This window comes from Hypoxylon trugodes (assembly GCF_022578975.1).
Source record: "Hypoxylon trugodes strain CBS 135444 unplaced genomic scaffold F4822scaffold_8, whole genome shotgun sequence".
Classification (NCBI taxonomy): Eukaryota; Fungi; Ascomycota; class Sordariomycetes; order Xylariales; family Hypoxylaceae; genus Hypoxylon; species Hypoxylon trugodes.
The window spans coordinates 43624-62806 of NW_026250023.1; the positions used below are offsets into that span (position 1 = coordinate 43624).

General features: G+C 42.7%; 7 protein-coding genes across 7 annotated transcripts; 4 read left to right on the forward strand and 3 right to left on the reverse strand.

The window, feature by feature from the left end:
• Positions 1-2947: 2947 nt before the first annotated feature.
• On the reverse strand, positions 2948-4933 carry F4822DRAFT_334467 (phosphatidylserine decarboxylase-domain-containing protein). Its single transcript, XM_051455715.1, has 3 exons — positions 3530-4933; positions 3386-3448; positions 2948-3296 (listed from the first exon to the last, which is right to left on the reverse strand). The coding sequence occupies exons 1-3, from the start codon at positions 4476-4478 to the stop codon at positions 3052-3054; spliced, it is 1257 nt and encodes a 418-aa protein (XP_051310891.1). The 5' UTR covers positions 4479-4933; the 3' UTR covers positions 2948-3051.
• A 316-nt stretch (positions 4934-5249) lies between these two features.
• On the reverse strand, positions 5250-7707 carry F4822DRAFT_334316 (heterokaryon incompatibility protein-domain-containing protein). The gene has a single exon (XM_051455713.1). It carries the CDS (start codon positions 7555-7557, stop codon positions 5446-5448), a length of 2112 nt encoding a protein of 703 aa, XP_051310892.1. The 5' UTR covers positions 7558-7707; the 3' UTR covers positions 5250-5445.
• A 1038-nt stretch (positions 7708-8745) lies between these two features.
• Positions 8746-9219, forward strand: F4822DRAFT_431970 (uncharacterized protein; the record flags this gene model as incomplete). Its single annotated transcript, XM_051461558.1, has 1 exon — positions 8746-9219. The coding sequence occupies one exon, from the start codon at positions 8746-8748 to the stop codon at positions 9217-9219; it is 474 nt and encodes a 157-aa protein (XP_051310893.1).
• Positions 9220-9373: 154 nt separating this feature from the next.
• F4822DRAFT_334589 (cytochrome P450) lies at positions 9374-10707 on the reverse strand. The gene has a single exon (XM_051455716.1). The coding sequence runs from the start codon at positions 10112-10114 to the stop codon at positions 9584-9586; it is 531 nt and encodes a 176-aa protein (XP_051310894.1). The 5' UTR covers positions 10115-10707; the 3' UTR covers positions 9374-9583.
• A 1348-nt stretch (positions 10708-12055) lies between these two features.
• Positions 12056-13388, forward strand: F4822DRAFT_431972 (Di-copper centre-containing protein; the record flags this gene model as incomplete). The annotated part of the gene is made up of 5 exons (XM_051461559.1): positions 12056-12177; positions 12228-12381; positions 12444-12529; positions 12594-12909; positions 12966-13388. The coding sequence occupies 5 exons, from the start codon at positions 12056-12058 to the stop codon at positions 13386-13388; spliced, it is 1101 nt and encodes a 366-aa protein (XP_051310895.1).
• Positions 13389-14844: 1456 nt separating this feature from the next.
• Positions 14845-15888, forward strand: F4822DRAFT_431973 (uncharacterized protein; the record flags this gene model as incomplete). Its single annotated transcript, XM_051461560.1, has 1 exon — positions 14845-15888. One exon carries the CDS (start codon positions 14845-14847, stop codon positions 15886-15888), a length of 1044 nt encoding a protein of 347 aa, XP_051310896.1.
• A 1935-nt stretch (positions 15889-17823) lies between these two features.
• Positions 17824-19045, forward strand: F4822DRAFT_438083 (uncharacterized protein; the record flags this gene model as incomplete). The annotated part of the gene is made up of 5 exons (XM_051462473.1): positions 17824-18234; positions 18288-18448; positions 18513-18617; positions 18675-18964; positions 19020-19045. 5 exons carry the CDS (start codon positions 17824-17826, stop codon positions 19043-19045), a joined length of 993 nt encoding a protein of 330 aa, XP_051310897.1.
• Positions 19046-19183: the final 138 nt, after the last annotated feature.

A 19183-nucleotide genomic window follows, 5' to 3' on the forward strand; every position in this document is an offset into this window, starting at 1 on the left:
ATTGATTAATGTTGATAAGTATGTATGTAAATGAAAAATAATATAATAAATAAAGTAAAATAGTTGGGGGTAAGACAATATATATTATGATGTCTAAGGAAGGAAGTTCTATCTATATAAATAGACAAAGAAGATAACCTATTTAAAGGAAATCTTGATAATTAAGTAGATCACATGTTCTTCACCTATGTAACCATCATTAATAAAAGGAAGGCCAAAGAATAAAGACCTAATAGGGCCAGGGTAACTAATCAAAAAGAAGTTTTTATAGAGATAATAAAGATTATATGTCAAGATTTATATAATAACCTCTAATGATTTTTAAGAATATTATAAAAATAAATAAAAAAGAGGTTTTTAAAGGTCTCTATCTGAAGAATAAAAACCATTTAAATAAAAGATATATAAGAAAAAAATCCCTTATATATCTAATTATTCTTTTATAATTCTTTAATTATTAATCTAAGATTATTCTTTTAAGTATAATAAAAGGATTCCAAGCCTCTCTGACAAACAAGAATGTATTTAATCACTTGACCTATTATTGATACTGTTACCTTCAAATTAAGAAACCCTGGATTAGCTAATCCAGCAATGACTATACCTCTCCAAGGCATAGGTTTGTTACATAAATATGTTCTGTTTATTAAAGAGGCTTGGAATTTTTTCATTATACTTAAAAGAATAATCTTAAATTAATAATTAAAAAATTATAAAAAAATGATTAGATATATAAAAGACTTCTTTTTTATATATCCTTCATTTAAGTAATCTTTATTCCCTAAACAAAAACCTTTAAAAATCTCCTTTCTATTTATCTTTATAATATCCCTAGAGACCTCCTTTTTATTTATCTCTATGACACTCTCAGAGACTTCCAGAGGTCATTATATAAGCTTTAACATATAGTCTTTATTGCCTCCACAGAGACTTCTTCTGATTAGTCACCTTGGCCCTACCAGGTCCTTATTCCCTGGCCTTCCTCCTGTTAGGTTGTAACATATTAGTTTATGATAATTGTTTTTATTCCTTTAGTTTTTTCAAATTTTAGAAATCATGTTGAAACATCTTTAAGCCTTTTTCTTTTAATAATTTTTTTTGTTATTTAAGTTATTGATGGTTGCATAGGTGAAGGACACGTGATCTACTTAGTCATCACGTTTCCCTTTAAGTAGGTTACCTTCTTGCCTACTCAGGTAGATAGACCTTTCTTCCTTAGACAACTTAATACACATCGTCTCACCCCCATTACTTTGCTTTACTTGTTATATTGTTCTTTCATTTACGTACGTACCTACCAACAGTTATTTAATATGAATTAAGGTTTTAATTATTTTTATATAAAGGTATTTAAGGGCCTCTTCGGCTTGATATTTTTAAAAAGATAATTGTTCTTCTTTATTTTTAAGTTAAGAGAAGGAATTAATAGAGATGTTTATCTTATTATATTAATGATAATATAAAATATATTTATTATATATTTAAAATTATGATTAAAATAGTATAAATAAGGCATAATATCCATATTAAAACCAATTCTATTAATTTATTCTGAAAACTTTATATATTCTTATTTTTGATTAATGTATTTACATTTTATGGATGGATTGGTAGATATGGTAGAGATTATATTAGAAGGATCTATTAAGAAAGAAAATCTTTAAGGATAAAGAAATTAAAGAGGGGAGAAATAGTGTCACAAACCACATGTGCTTATAAGGATGTAAGACCTTAAAGGAAACCTTTTTCCTCGCCGAGGTGGGGTAATGACAATAAGAATATATGACATATAATATAGATGAATATGGATGAGGATATCTGGTCTTATCTAAGGAGTGTAATAAGGATGAATATGGATGAAGGTATTTAATCTCATCCATAAAAGAAGCAATAGTAGAAAACATTTATATAATCATTATATTTTCCCATGTATCTAATCATTTTTTCAATAGTTCTTTAATTATTAATTTAAGATTATTCTTTTAAAGTATAATGAGAAGACTTTAGGCCTCTTTGATGAATAGAATATACTTAATTATTTGATTTATTATTAATACTGTTATCTTTAAATTAAGATACCCTGGATTAGCCAATCCAGTAACGACTCTACCTCTCCGAGGAGGTTCGTCACAATAAGTTTATTACACTTAATTTTAATCTTAACCTTAACCTTAACCTTAACTTTAATCATAACCCTAATCTTAAGAAAATAAAATATCTGAAATATCATTAATTATATATATTCTATATTCTTATATTTATATTGTTGTATTAGAGTTATAAATCACGGTACTTGACTTCGTCTAGAAATCATGTGATACCCCTCAACCAATCCCTCCCTTACCTCCCGCTTATGGATATGAAATATCGACGTTATTAAGGGGGACTTCATTTAATGTACTTTCGAGATGTTCGAGTTCAAGCTTTTGTTAAAACAGGACTGCGGACATGATGTAACATACCGAAAATTAAATATTCAATTACTATATCTGTCACACAGGGACGGGTGCCGAGGCCTTGTTGGTTACCGTGTGAAACAGGCTGGCGGTTAAAATAGCTACTACAATGTCCGTTGGCGAACCAACAGGTCAGAATATAGGTATACAGGGTCACCAACACAAGAACGCCGGAAAGTCAGGTTGAAGTATACGTACACATCAAGGTGTCATAGGGCAAACCATATGGAGAGGATAATAACTCAGTTGTTGCGCAAATAGAGCGCAAGTAACTGCTACGGGGACTATAATGTGTATGCACGGGTATCCCATTTGTCTGAACGGCTCCTTTGTCTTCATCAGTGATAAGGGGTCCTCCCGATACCAGGTATCGCTTCCTTACAGCTAGGTACCGAGAGTACTGACAAAAAGAGATCTCAAGGACTTATTAGATGAAATCAATTACCTAGGTACTATTCTAAAAAACAGTAATATTATTCCATAACGAGCAATTCAACTTAAACGAGTGACCAATCGTCAGACTACAAATATACCGCGGCTACCTGGGTACCATATAAACTTGCGAGTCCCCTTCCAAATAAACACAGCAACTTGTCTAACTAACAGGTGTTGCAGTAGCCAACTTGGTTCCGTACTTGGAGTAATTCTCCCAGGGTTTATCATCAGGAGGGTCAGGAGAAGGCACAAAGCTGTTAGGGCTTAGACCTGCTTTACTCTGGAAGACACAAATGATATCGGACCCCCCAAATAAGAAGTTCGAGATCTCATCGCCTTTTTTCAATTCGTCGCCCTTTCGAACCGATAACTTCACCCCTGACACGAGGGCCATACCAATGGGTACTAAAATAGAAGGAATTAGTGCCGACAAACCTCAATCAATACCATCTAATTCATGTAAAGGAGAAGAAACAACCGTTGACATCACTTACGCACTGCGACTTTACCCAACACAGGGTTATCGATAATTATTATGCCCCGAGTCTGCAGGAATTCTGTAACAATAAATAACGTCTATTAGCAAAATGGAACTGCGTCAGATACTCTTTGGGGTAAGATTAGAATGGATAACTAACGATAGCCGGGTGTGTCTGGGGCCTTAGGATCCTTAAGACCGCGATTCAGTATGGTACGCTTGGCTTTTCCGTCATCGTTGACCTCAAGGTAGCAGGTACCCTGCACAACTTTTGCCTCAAGCACTGTACCTCTAACTGGAGCATGTTGACGGTGATAGTTATACGAATTTAGGAAGGCGTGCATCCACACACCACCATCGAACTGATCTCCATATTCACTTCCCTGGAGTAGGGAGCTAATGGTCCAAGGAAGGCCCTTTATGAGGACAGTTCCCCCAGAAGAGATATTGACTGAATGATCATCAAGGGTCGTATCGTATCTACAGTCGGCAGGATAGACGATGACACTATCATCATCCGGGCTTTTGATGGGTCTTTTCCCTTTCTGGAGGAACCGAGCGAATAATTCGTTGAAGGTCTTCCAACCACCAACAGGCTCAAGTGCTTCAGCTATATTGTATGCAGGCGATTCTCGGAAGGTTTCCAAGGACTTCGCTGTCAAGGAGTCTTGAGTGTCCATCCATTGGCCAACGAGCTGAGCATAGACAACTAGCCAGGATGAGAGCCAAGTCAACGGCTGCCCAACCACGTCGGGCGTGATAGGAGTCTGCATATCCTTAAGCGGGGACTGATTGAAGACGAAGTAGAACATGCAGAGGATGTTATAAACATCCTTTCCTTCGCTGTTCTCGTGGGGGATCCATCTGAGGAGGTCGTCCGCGAACTTCAGGAATGAATTGGCTCCAGTAATGTCAAACGTGTTCATGAATGTGGGCGACTTCTCGTATGCTTTCTGGACAGCATTTTCAAGGGCATGCGGGCCGTGGGATTTCTCAAGATATCCGACGAGCATGATAATGATAGGGTTAAATTGGCTATTCAGTTCGCCAACATATGGAACAGAACCAGGGGTTGAGCCAAAAAGGGGAGCGGTCGGCAAGCGAGCCATGTTTGAGCACCGGCTTAAGCTAATGGAGTAGATAATTGTATTGGGAAAAGAATGATATTCAAGATCCAAAGAGGTAGGAAACGTGAGGAAGTTCGCGGCGACTTATAGACGGATCTGATAACCCCCAAAGAACCCGAGGCGCGACAGTCGAACCTAAATCTTGAGACCCCTGTCGGCCTTCGGCCACCCCCTCGCTCTTGTCATTCAAAATTGTCGACTGAAGAGGCATGTGCTTCTCAATACGCATTAAGATATTCGCGCATATGTATGAACAATCAAAATTATAGGGGCAATGGGAAATCGAACGAATTATATTCATGGGCTAACACGTCGAATGGCCAGCTGAATGTTGATCTCTTGTTTGTTTGTAGCGCTAGTTCATAATTGCGACCATAATATTAATGACCGGTGTAGACTTAACGTATCATTTTCGTCGGGCGCATATAATGTTGGGTGGTCTTGTCACAAAGTGACCATGAAGGCAGGGTAGTAGATGTTTTGTTACACGAAGAGCCGGCGAGTAGCAGCTTAGAGAGTTCCCATATGCGTACATCCACGGATAACACTTCCATCATCACGCCTTAAGCCTGGGTTGTTCTCTTTATTAATAGAGGTTACTTACGGCAAGAGGGATGTCATCCGACACCTCTTATAACAAGCGAATCACACGGCTACCTAGGTAGACTATGACGCTCATGGAAAGCACCTACCCGTACTTTCTGGTACGGTCGGAGGGAATTTTGCAGACACCTGCATTCGATCAATATTGTACGGTTTAATCGTAATGAGGTCAGCCTTCGTTGCCAACACACATCGTTGCATCCTATCCTTGTACGTGTCTCGCGAGTTAGGTAGACGTACAAGAATTTCGTAGTTATCTCTAAAATAGAAGTCAATTGAAAGTTGTTCCAGCCATTTGAAGCTCCGGGTTTGAGATTTGTCTGATGTAACGATTGTTAAGTTGTCTTTAATGGTCATCCGTAAAGCGGGACCTAGGTCGGAAATGCGCTCGTAACTCAAACAAGTTCAAACTCCAACCAGTCCTTTTAAGGTCCAAAGGTGTCTGATATTTTCGATACTGCTGTCGTGATTCGTCTTCAGGATCAAGATCATTCATGTTATCTGCTTCCATCTTATTGATACCGACACGTTGGTATACCCCCGATTCCATCTCATACAGAATCACTACCCAGATTCCTCTAAAGTAAGCTTTGGAATAAATCTCTTGCGCCAAATTCACTGCTATCCATTTTCCAGAGGGAGATATGGAATCGGAGAAATCCGACATTGGCGGGAAATACCACTGTAAAGAGCGCCCATCTACTGTTTTCACGAGTGCTTCTATGGGTATTTCGACCTCTCTTCCGTCTTCAGGATCGCCGTAGAACTCCTTTACACCTAAGATCTCAAGTGGAATCACCCATGTTGCGATGTGAAGCGTAGGCCTTATGTGTAGACTTTCCTCGCCATACACCGTTTCGAATTGATCCCAAGAAATCATTCGCCCATCTTGCAACTGAACGTCTACTTTCATATCCTGATTCCCTTGATAATATATCCATTCCTTCTGACTAAAAACATATTCGATCTGTCCGTACCATCCAGTCCAAGACGAGGAGGGGAAACCTTCCCGTCGAGTACTTGGCTTATGGACGTCCCAGCAAAGGCCAAGACAAAGTCCTATTGTAGGTGTCCATACCATTGAATCGTACTTGGATTGGAGTTGACGATTATTAGGACGAGTAGGGCGCGATATTACTGGGACGCCTAAGCAATGTCTGAGTCTCCGTGGACTTTGTTCCAAGGCTCTTAATATACCCAAGATTCCATTCAGGATGTCAGAACCTTTGGTTAAAAGTCTTCCAGTATAATCATGAATCTGTTCTATCACTTCCCAACCCGTATTTCCGAGCTTGTGTGGGAATATTCGACTATTCGTGCCGTTGAGTAATGCTGATTTGAATCGTTGTTGATCCTTAGTATGGAGTTTTGAGAGAGGAAAGCTCAAACTCTCAAAACAGTACATACCACTGCATTCATAATACACTTGGTGATCAGTAAACACCAATCGCCTACGTGATAGTACACCTTCCTGAAGTGTCCAGCCACGTCTCCACCACTTCGACCACAAGATATCGTCATCAGGCTCGTGCAGTGTGGACACTAGAAATTGATCGCCGACTTTCGCGTGAGGTTGTGTTAAACTTCTAGATCGGATACCAGGAAGACCATAACTAGGATCTTGACCGGCAGCTGCAATAATAATCACTTCGGCGCAATTATATATCAAATCCATTTTAGGGACTTGCTCAGCAATCTCTTCAGGGGCCCCTTGGTTGATACAGTATCTATCAACCCACATATACTGAAAGCCAAGCTCTAACGTGGCTTTTATCGCATCATCAATGATATTGGATACATCTTCAGGGAGTTCTTCCGAAAACGTAGGGCCCTCTCCAATCCCCCAGACATAGCTTAGCGCGGTATATGGTTGCTTCGGGGCACGAATGACTTTTCGCGTCTTGCAGTTGATAAGTCTAAAGGATGCCAAAGAACATACGGCGCGTGATCCTCCCGGTAAGCCACAGTCGTGTATGTGGTGTTTGTCACAATAATTAACCCATTCCCGAACTACTTCAAAATGAATAGTCGAATCTAGGATGCGAACAACATCAGAACCATCTTTGAGCTTTGAAACAAGTAATCTAGGAGGATCGGCTGGGTCCGGATCCAGTGACAGCACATTTATGTCAACGGACTGCCAACGAGGGTCAAATGTGATGGTACTGCTGGAAAAGCATCTAAGAATATGCGACTCATGATCAATCGGCTGGAAAGTACTCATTAGAAGCTCACATAAGGCACATGAGTTAGGTTTCCATGTGCTTATGTTTCCCATGTCAAAGACTATAGTGCCCTTTTTAGTGTATTTCTTTCTGCTGAAGGCGGTGTTGAGATTGACATTTTGGCATCTCCGACATAGATGTTGGGTTTTTGAACGAGTACGCATGCTATGCGTGCTAGCTGGTAGCGGAGAGTTGCTGCGCCACCGACGTTTGAGTCGCTCGCGGTGACTCATGGTTGTGAGATAGACGTTGCTCCAAAGGTGTTAACTTTGGAATATAGTACGAATCTAGGACATAGAGTACCTTTGGTTCTGAGTAAAAATAGCGAAGAATCTGGAAAATATGATCAGACTGAAGTTTTCTGATTGATGTATTCAGCTGGCTCAGCTGGGCTGGCGGGGTCATTGTCGCCTACCTAAGCCCGGACGAATATTTGGGGGACAACTTGGTGGACGGCTTTTATTGGCTGGGGCCATTCGATGCGTACTACGTATACGTAAGCGCTGTAGAAATCTCTGATAGATGTTCCCTAATCATTTATGGTCATTCCGGAAATGTGTAGCCAGACTTTCATTACGAACTTGTCTTATGCCAACACGGGTATGCCGTAATGACTTGATCATTCTAATATCCCGCGGGCTGGGATATGTGAGGGATTCGGAGTTATTTTCTGAGGACCGGGTGCCGGGAGTCGATCGAACTTTGAGCTGATTGAACTCCCTAACGGAGCTGTACAATAGAGCGGCTGTGTAAGACTCGGCTTGGCTAGCCTGGTAGCGGAGCCGCGATGGCCTGTAAACAAGCCCCAAACGAAGACACTGAAAAAGTATGTACATACACCTAGGTCTGGGCTGGAGATATACTTCATACCTATCTAGACAGATATGAGTTATCATTCTCGATTATTCGACTCGTTAATTTGAGGCGCAACATGGTCTCGGAATCGGAGTTTCCCAAGCATCGCAGGATTCTCCAATTTCAGCTTAATATGCAGCCTATGCAGCCCAGGAAGAGTGCAATCTATTTGTGAAATCCCTGATAATTTAGTTAGGCAAGTTCATCAATAGGTAACCCTTGCAGCTACACTCACCTACCTGATTGAATTGCTTTGGGAATTGAAAGCACCTAGGTAATTTTGTGATAACCCTACGGCGATTCAATTGAGTAACATATACCCGAAGACCGCCGCTGAAGGGAGTAATCTCAGCTGAAGGATCCCTCGCTAGGGGTTTCTGTTCCTCCGATCATAATGATTTCCGAGTTGGTAAATGAATAACTTGGCTGAGTAGGTACTTATAGCCATACATATCGCCGCAGAGACCGTTCAAGATTGTGTGATGTTGATTATAATCAATTTTACACGGGTCTAGACATTAATTCGACGGGCATTAGGAAGACACGGCATCTCAGGACCGGATAAAATGAGGTTCGCCAACACTACTCTCTCAGCTATCGTAACCTCCTATGTCACTACCTTAGGCGAGCGAAAATATGACCAAATAGCGCTCTACTTCGCACCGAACGCCAATTGGTGGGTTAATGGGAACCCAGCATGCAACCCAGACGCAGGCGACGGCACGGTGGCTACACGATTACCAACGCTACCCGGTCTTCTAGGTCGTTTCGACAATCTCTCCTTCGACGTACTCAATATCGTGGAGCAGGACGACAAAGTGATAGCTGAGACTATATGCACGGGACTTGGCCCTCAAGACTTGGTTTATGTCAATAACATTACCATGTCCTTCGTGCTTAACGACGACGGCAAGTTTACGACAGTCAGGGAGTTTCCGGATTTTAATGAGCTCAATTGGGTTAACGAGTGGTTCAAAGAACATAATACCACTGGTACTTCTTCACGGCGGTCGGATTCAATGGGGCGGAAGTGGGCGTAAATGAGGGGCGTTGGTGAAAATGGCAGTTTCTTCCAGTTGCTTCGCGTGGCTACCGAGGTACCTAGGCAGCTTTTCGCTTTATTCATTCGGTTCAGTGGTGTGTCTCGAGGCGTTCATGATTGGACGTTGAAAATCATAGACGCTAGAAAATAGGAAGTTCTTGATCAATATTTTGAGTGGCTTCTACATCAAAGCAATACTGAAATGTCGCATGGGTACCTAAGTACGTACCTAGGTAGATAGGTGCGTTATCCGGAGGGATTGAGTGATACTGTAGGTGGCGTAGGTTTAACAGGCGACGCACATCCCCAGCATTTCATTGATGGTCTAGGATGCCGTAAGTACCGTTTCGGTACCTAGGTACCTAATGTATTTGTCTTATTCCTTCAATGTTGCCGATAACACCCTCGTGGAAATATTCGCGGGGTACGAATATCAAATTTGGCCCATCATGCGTCGAAGTGAGGACATCATATAGTTGATACTCATCCTCCCTCTCCCTTCCGTTGCCCAGAGTGCTATTTCCAGCCCCAAGTTTACCCAACTCCCCCGGGGCCACCTCAAAATCAAAATACCACAATATCTTTGCCAATACGATGCTGGCCTCGTGGTATGCTAGAGTCCTACCAGGACAATTACGTGTACCGATAGAAAATGGCACGAATTCTTCCTGCATTCTCTTTCTTTGATCTATAGGTGTGCTCGACTCGAGCCGTCGTTCGGGTTTGTAAGAGAAAGGCTCTGGAAAATACTCTTCGTTATGATGATGAGCGTAAATATTAACACCAATTTGGATGCCAGGAGGTATGACCTGCCCATCTATGATGAGTGGTTCCACCGATTTGTCCGATGGCGAAAGTTCTCGCCACGGAGTACCCAATACAGGCGGAGACATGCGTAGAGTTTCGTCGATACAAGCCCGAAGGTATTGACAGGAAGCCAATGTAGGTCCTGCTCGTATGTCTTCGCTGGTCTGAAACGTCGTACGAATCTCTTTGACTAGTTTCTTATAAACTGTAGGATTGCGGGCCAAATAGAGGAACAAGCATATCGGTCGGTAGAAGGAAGGCCTAGCCCAATTCTACCTCTCTTGCTGTTACTGGAGGCGGGAGCAAACAGCCTGCTGCTTTGGTAGTGTTTCCCGACGCTTAAAAGCCTACGAATGCGGGCCTTTTAGTCGACATTAAAAGTCCTTACTTCATCAGCCACGGGCGATCGAGGGCTGTCGAAGAATCCATGAGTAAGGGGAAGAAGGGTAAGTTACTTTTCGCGTTTCGGCGTTTGGTCTAGAAATGACGGGTGGCTTGGAGTTTTGAGCGTCGAAGATACATATGGATCTCCACATGTCTCATATCTAGGTAGTGCTCTATGTGCGAGTGATCGATCCACCATCGCCTATAGTTCTTCAGTAAGGCCGCGGTGGGCCGCTTATGGAATCACAAAGCTAATGAGTGGCGTTCCTTGGCTTTCACTCCTGATTAAGGTAGGTAGCTGCCAATAAGACTCACGATTTAACCCTCGTCCAGATAGATGACGATCTCCTACACCCGATCATGATCTACCGCAAGCCCCAATTGTGGACTACCTCTCTTTTCCTTTAGTTTTGAACGAGAACATGCCTGCTTAAGTACCTTCCGCGCGAACACCCCTCTGATATGTACCAACGAGTGATTGAGCACGCGTACGAGGTCGATTCCAATTTACCAGTATATGTCGCCATATATTACATGGACCGCTCGATCGCTCAGTTGTGACTACCACAGCAGCCACGGACATCAATGTCTCGGAACACGCACTGCAACATATATCAAGCCAAGAACTATCCTGTTGCGTAACCAAACCAATACCTATTCCTACCAATCACATATTACGTACTTATCTCAGCTCCTAATCCGATTTCACCCATTCTCAGCCACACAAGTAAATGCCCAGTCTTCCCCCCAGCAGCTCCCATGATTTCTTTTCCACTCTCAGTCCTTTTTAATATGATTGCGAAACTGATGCATCTCTCTAGCGTCCCGTCGATTGTCCAATCAGGTTTTTGCGATGACATACCATTCCCGATTGATACGCCTAACCATTTTCGGTTTTTACAACGCGATGATTCAATCCCAGCGATCGCCACAATCGTATGTATCACATTATACTTCGTGTATCAACACGAATTCATCTTTTCCAACCTATAAATGATTACTCAGTCGATTCAATTACATTGGGTATCTAATTACTTGGGTTGGGTTAAGTTAGGTACCTAGTATAGCTCATATTTATGTTGCTTGCGCCGTCTCTAGGCACCTCAGTAATTAACACAACTTACCTGCGCACTACAACCTCTTCCGACCGACCTGTACCACACATTCACGCACGAGACTTCACAGCTCAGATACTATCCCAAGCATTATTTCAATTCAACTATCTTTTAAACCTCGTTCATTTACTACTATTTTATCCCGTAGTTACGGTACCATTTCATGGAAATCTTAGCGACTTAGCCGCAATATTTCCCGGTGCAAGGTGATTAGGCGATGCATGTCTACCATTTTTTATAACATACTGACAGACTATATGAAAGAGGTACGTAAGCTTTGATTTCCGACCCATATCCTTTTCGATGATTGTCAAAGTAGGTACAATTAAGCTTATTTAAACGATTTAATTATATTGAGAATTACGTGGACTGGTATTCGCGGATAATTTGAATGCAACGTGACTTGAAGCCGTGGAAGAAGTCGAACATTATGGGATGGGGACTTTGAAAACTCATAAAACACAGAAGCGCTAACGCCATATTGGTATCTTGGAGTCGCTAATTCATGTTGTTGTCCTTATTCTCAAAATGTTTGTTTCACCCCTATTTTTGTTTAGTGTCCTGCACCTGACATTGGGCTTGTCAACGGCATCGATTCCATATGAGCGGAAACAAGAAGAGTGCGACGTAAAAACTCGTCATGTGTCATGGTTCGTCTCGTATTGCTCGTGAACTCTGTTGACAATCTAACAATCCTCAGGACCGATCTAACTTCCACTGAGAAATTGGAATATATTAAAGGTGACCTATGTTTAATGTCGACTCCTGCAAAAGCCGGTATACACGGGGCCAAAACTAGATGGGATGAGTTGCAGTACGCTCATATTGTCCAAGTGAGCTATGTTCACTTCGTGGTAAGTCCAAATGAAACCATCACGTTTTACCATTCAGATAGGTATTGATACCTTGGGCATAGGGCGCATTTCTTCCATTTCACCGATACTTTCTAACTGTGCACGAACATCTTCTGAAAACTGAATGCAATTACACTGGTCCAATTCCGTACGTGCTCATAAAGTCCCCTGATTACCTAGGTACCTTGGGTAGGGATAACTAACAATGATAGATATTGGGATGAAACTTCCGACGTTGGAAATATCAAAGAATCTACTATTTTCGACGTAGAGACGGGATTCGGCGGAAACGGTACGGGACTAAGTGGTTGTATCGCCGACGGACCTTTTGCCAACATCACTTTACGCTTTAGAGAAGACAAGACTACAAAGGAATACTGCATCTCCCGACACCTTAACGATAGGGCTCTTGAGGGTGCTAATAAAGATAATATCGACGCATGTCTTGCGGCAGAAAAGTTTACGGATGTATGGAGTTGCCTGGAAGGTCGGCCTCATGGGGCTGGACATGGTGGTGTGTCGGGAACCGTACGTACTCGTTTTAACTATCCGTCAGAGTGAAACGCATTGACTAACAATAATAGATGGTGAATCTCTTCCTATCACCTGGTGACCCGATATTCTATCTCCATCATGGTTTCTTGGACAAGTTATGGTGGGACTGGCAGTCCTTAAACTTGTCTATGAGATTAAATGAAATTGGTGGTAATAATACGTCGTCTGGTCCAGGTTTCGGTCCCGGGCCAGGATCCAACTTTACTAGAAACCCTTTTGGCAATGGTAGTTTTCCTCTACCACCTGGATTCCCGCCAACCAATGGTTCAAACCCCTTCCCCTTTCCAGTTCTGAACACAACAATTGACAGGGCATTTACTGACTATTTCAACGACAACGGGAACATTACTACATTGAATCATACTCTATGGTCTGCTAATATCTTGGAGAATATAACAATTGCGGATGTTATGGATGTTCGTGGTGGGTTCGTATGCGGCGATTACCACTAGTAATGATGGCGATTCGGTGCTTACCTAGGTAACCTCGAGCACATTTATGAGTTAGGTATACCTACCTACGTACCTAGGCACAATTCGAAACTCATCCAATAAAATACATAGATCAGATATGCGATATGATTATAGTATAATGTCCCTATCGAACATAAGTTAAGCATCCTTAATATCATTAAAACGAGCTGATTGGAAGTTAAACGCAAATGTCTGAAATACCATCCTGCGACTATATTTTCAACCAATTACACTTATTAGGTATCTACAAAATTCACTAGGATTTCTTGAGTCGCATTCGACTAAATGGAGATTTGACGGTCTACGCCGATCGACGGAATACAGAAGACCTCGGGACCGAATTCATATACCTACCTAGGTAGTTACCTGGGTACATACGTGGGACGGATGGAACCCCTTAATACCCAACCCTCTAGTACAAACCCAGGGTAGTATTCTTCTCACATGAGCTTATTTGAACTTCTCGTCATCAATATGTGACCAGAATAGGGTTTAGGTTGCTGAAGGCCGTCAGGTATAAGTTATTTGCATAGGTGCACGATCGGAGATATATTTCTTGGCTTGCCAGATTTCTTACATGCTGGATGTGATGTACTGATTTCAACGTTCATTCTTGTAGGAACTGAATCTTTACACCTGATCACTCACAAGACAGATTATATCTGGGTACCTAGGTAGTCAATTGAATCAGGCATGTGCTTATTTGACGTACCAAATGTCTCTGTATACCTAGGTGATTCACTCTCCAGGTTGGATGAATTGCCCACCCTCATTCTAGAATAATGATGCCAGACTATAAGTAAACGAGCACATTTACGAAGCACCCAGTCAAACAAGATATATAATTGGAATGATAAATCAGGTACACATCTTCCTATTTGGGCACTTGAACTAGGGTAGAAGGTAGTAGCTTACCTGTAACTCTGTGTCGGCTTTACTCTAGAGTCTTACCCCAATTAGTTGGTTCTGGAATTTCGTCCTGCCATTTTCATACCAAACGGAACTTAGTGGAGCATGGGATTGATCCCGGGAATATAAACTACCTGGGGTATGTAGGTAATTATCGTCAGATGTAAGTTCTAGACTTGTCCAGCTCCTCGAAATAGTATATTCAATTTTCTGTCCGTAGCTGACAAAGCTAAACCAATCATCTTACTCATTATCATGATCCTGCTGAGTGATCTGATTTTTCTGGGTTTCTACCTCCCTAGCTATCATCCTACCCTTGCTTACTTACCTAGGTACCTAGGTTCGTTGCTGTGACCCTGAACTAGCGCTTGACCAAGATTGTGACGGAGATATGTCATGAAGGAATCATACCGCTAGCGTTATAAATGTAGGATGTACGCCTAATTTTTGCATGATTCGATGACTTCTCGTCGGTTTTCACTTCATCCCAACCCTACCTGGGTAAATAACCTCGTCGTATCTCGGAATGCTGCGTCAAATTATTTCCGGTTTAGCCGTGTTCGGCGGGCTAGCTCACGCTTCTACGGGGACGAGCTACTCGTTCAAGACTGAAGGTGCATGTTCGACGGCATCAGGAACTGGTGGTACGGTACCGATGTCTCTTCCAACATCTACAACTACTAGCACCGTCTCATCAGTCGTTACGGAGAAAGAGGTAACAGTACCATCAACATACAAGATCACCGCGGATCCAGTAACGACAACGGTGCTCACCCAGTCAGCATTTAACTGGACTACAACCACTAAGACTCTTCCCGTTAGCACTGCTTGGCAAGTAGCTCAATTGACTGTCGCAACCGCGACATGGCCAGTTACTGTTTGTACCAACGATGTTACTCCGACTACCGTGACGAAATACAGCGGTAGTTATACACCTGTCTCTGGTCAAGTCACTACGATTCCTACTTCGTATCCGTCGCAGGTTGTATGCGCAACTGGTGTGACGTGGTTCACCTATTTACTTCCAACAGCAACTTCTGGTGTTACAACTATAACGGTTACACCTACAAGCACGGTGTTTGCCCCTACGACCACTACCACGAGCACCATCTCGTTGACAGCTACAACTTGGGCATCGACCGTCACGAGTCCCACCACCAGTTACCATGCTACGACAAGTATTGTGACGACAAGTATAGCTTGCGAAGCTACAACCACAACCACGTTAGCCGCTAAATGTGCGCCCACGAATATTATTTCGGGGATTGATAATTTCGGTCTTGTCTCTGGTAAATATGCCGACAACGCAACGGTTATCTATATTCGCGACGATACCTATAATGACCCAAGTCTTTGCTGCCAATTATGCCAGGACAATGATGGGTGCGCGGCTATTATGTCTGGATTTTCGGGGTATTGTGGCTTGTATTATGTTGGAACACCAGACGAGAGCCCGGTTTGTGATTTCACGTTTTCGTACCAGTCCCAATCGAATGTGTTTCCGGGACAGAGCCTCTGGGTACAAACAGGGTGCGGATCGATCGAATATACTGGAGGTGATGGTGTATAAGAAGTTTGGCGGTTAGGATGCAGTCCGAGAACTCGAAGATAGGGTATTCGTGGATGGATATATCAGATATCGACTACTGCAGTCTTCAGCGAGCAAATATTACAAATACATATTGTGAATTTGATGGATTGTTGCTGGTAGTGTGCATGCGATTCGATAATATTGTAGTATGAATAGAACTTTGGGAATCGATTAGTTGTTCTCTCCGTAGATGACGGATGCGTAAGAACGCTGTAGAACTCGCGCGGGGTGGGGTCTCGCCGTGGGGTATTGGTTCTGGGGGTGTCGGCGGCTACGTCTTTTTATTCGGTGACTGACTCGGTGGACTCGAGAGACCCGTAAGATGGGAATTGGGAATTACGTCGTATACCATTTGATGGTTTTAGAAAGTTGGCATATCGGTTAATGTAAAGGTAGCAGGCCTTTGGTGTGACCTTGTTGTCTATGGCACGTCGACACCAGTTCCTTGTTGAACTACCCTATCAGCCTATCCGCGCGAATTCCATCACAACACTTACTACACCACCATTGCGCAATATATCTCCCTCGAAACCTACCTAGATATTATTTCGGTTGTATCAGGAACGGTATCTCTTCGACATATTCACGTTCGGGCTTCGGGTTGACGGATGTTCGATACGTGTCTCGTTCTTCTATGACGAAAGTGTTTACCTAGATAGGTATCAAGGTAATTAGTTGGTATCAACGAATGATGGGCAGGGTATAGAATAGGTTCGGGTTATCGTCGATAGCTATAAGATGCCATTGAACATATTGTCCGAATACTACCGACGTGATGTTCGGGTTCGGGTTCATGGAATTGGTATTAGAATTGAACTAGAACTGAATTGAAATTGAACTTGGTGAGAATCTTGGCATGTGGTTGCTTATGTGGCTTTTTTACTTCTATCCGCTTCTAGCCGTTGGTAACCTTGTCTCCTTTACCACGTACGTAGATTCTAGATCTCTTTTTTTTTTTCTTCGTGACAACGACGAATTCAATCATTCATTTAATATGGTGAGCCATCCATTAGATTAGACACGTTTTCAATTCTATATTTAGATAAGGTTCCCCAATGCTAGTGATCATAGTGGCTATTACTACCGACATCCGTGTAGCTACCTAGTATTCAGGGGTATTCCCCAAGAAAACAATCATTCATATACTGATTCATATCGTACGGCTTCATTTCAAGATGACAACCGTGCATGAGAGGCTGAATATTTGGAATTATTCACACTTGGTTATTAATCTGGCCATGATCGAAACCTAAAGAAAAATTAGTATGATTCGGAATCATACCCACGTTATGATTGCCGATGTATTGTAAGGCTGCCGCGGGCTTGTCTTGTGGAGCGACTTATATGATGACTTCGGCCCTACTCCCCACGACGAATTTTCCTCCTACAGCACACTCCCAATACGGCATGCTTGGTTGGCGAAGACCTCTCTGCGACCCTTGATGTGGATTGATACTATGACGTAGAAGGTCCAATCAACAAGCATCTCACATCAACTACAATATCGAGTCAGCCCGATATGTATTTTCAGGCTTAGGTCGTAGTACTAAACCCGAGAAGATGATCGAGATGTTCTTGCGGCTTGGATATTGGATACCAAGACGATGTAGGTGCTCATCAATGTGAGATGCGGGGGAAGATGTTCCGAATTATACGTTTTAGCATTCGCCTAAATTAAACGAGTCGGGAAAATAGCAAAGCTCCAAGAAAAAAATGACGATCGGGCAATTAATTGGGATTTTGTCCTGTACGGCCGGCTATCGGCAGATCCTCGACCTAATGTTGGCGTGAACGCGATAGCAATACATATGTAGGCTCGGGTAGAACCACACTACCCCTTTGTGGGCATCTCCATCGTCACCTCAACCTTGGAACACATCATTGAATTCGACCTCTACCTAGGTAATCGCTAATATGAAGTGGCTTTCTCTAACTTTGGCACTCGCCGTGCCTTCGCAGGCCGCCCTTCGATTCGGATGTTCGACTGTTTCCATTCAGCGTCTTGACCCCCTCGTCGAACCTGGCAAGGTCCCTTCTGCGCATCTTCACCAGATTGTTGGTGGTAATGCCTTTAACGCGTCCATGGACCCCACCGATGGAGATATCGCGGAAAAGGCTACATGCACAACATGTACTTTCTCTGAAGATTTCTCCAACTACTGGACCGCCGTGATGTTCTTCAAACACCCGAACGGAACCTACAAGCGAGTACCAATCATGCAGAACACGGCTTTGCCTAACGGTATCAATGGTGGAATGACCGTTTACTACACGCAGCAAGACTTCTCGTCCAACGGAAACCAAAAGATCACAGCTTTCAAGCCCGTAAGCACATAAAGGTAACCCCATATGCGAATGGAAAAAGCTAATATTATAAGGGCTTCCGTATGACTGTCGGTACACCCACAGCTACGTCCAAGTATGGACCTGGGTTGAAGTTTGTCTGCCTACAGAACAAGGGAACTAGATTCCCCGAACTAGATGACTTCCCTCCTAACAAGTGTGCTGGTGGTATCATGACTGTCCATCACTTCCCCGCGTTAGTATCCCTATAACCAATCACCAATCGTACTTTTATGTGACTTTCTACTAACAATATTTAGATGCTGGGATGGCAAAAACCTCGACAGCCCCGACCACCAATCTCACATGTACAACACCGTAAAGGATGCGTTCCAGAACTCTGGCCCTTGCCCTGAATCTCACCCGTATGTTAAATCTAAAGGATCAACTTAGTATAAGTTTATCATCTAACGATATAACAGCATTCGTGTTCCTCAGGTCGCTTACGAAACCCTTTGGGACACAACTCAATTTAACAACATGTGGCCCACCGATGGCTCTCAACCTTTTACTCTAAGCTACGGCGACAACAAGGGTTACGGCACTCACGCCGATTACGTCTTCGGTTGGAAGGGTGATGCTCTTCAGCGTGCTATGGACTCGTCCTGCATGTTCAACGCCTGCGAGAATGGCAACCCTCTGAAGTCTCAAGGTGTAGCCCAAATGAACCAATGCCAGGTCAAGAGCACGGTAGATGAAGATATTGATGGATGTAAGTGGTTACAGATTTCATCGAATAAGTGTGACAAGCTAATCATTTATTTCAGGGCTCAATTCTCTCCCCGGCATGTAAACAAATTGAGCAAGGAGAAAAGCATAATATCAGAATGGACATACCAAACCGTCCTTAAAAATTTGCTTGTTTAGATTTGTTCGCGCTTGTGTTCTTGAACTTCAAGATCGTTATATACCACGGCTAGTAGGAGTATAC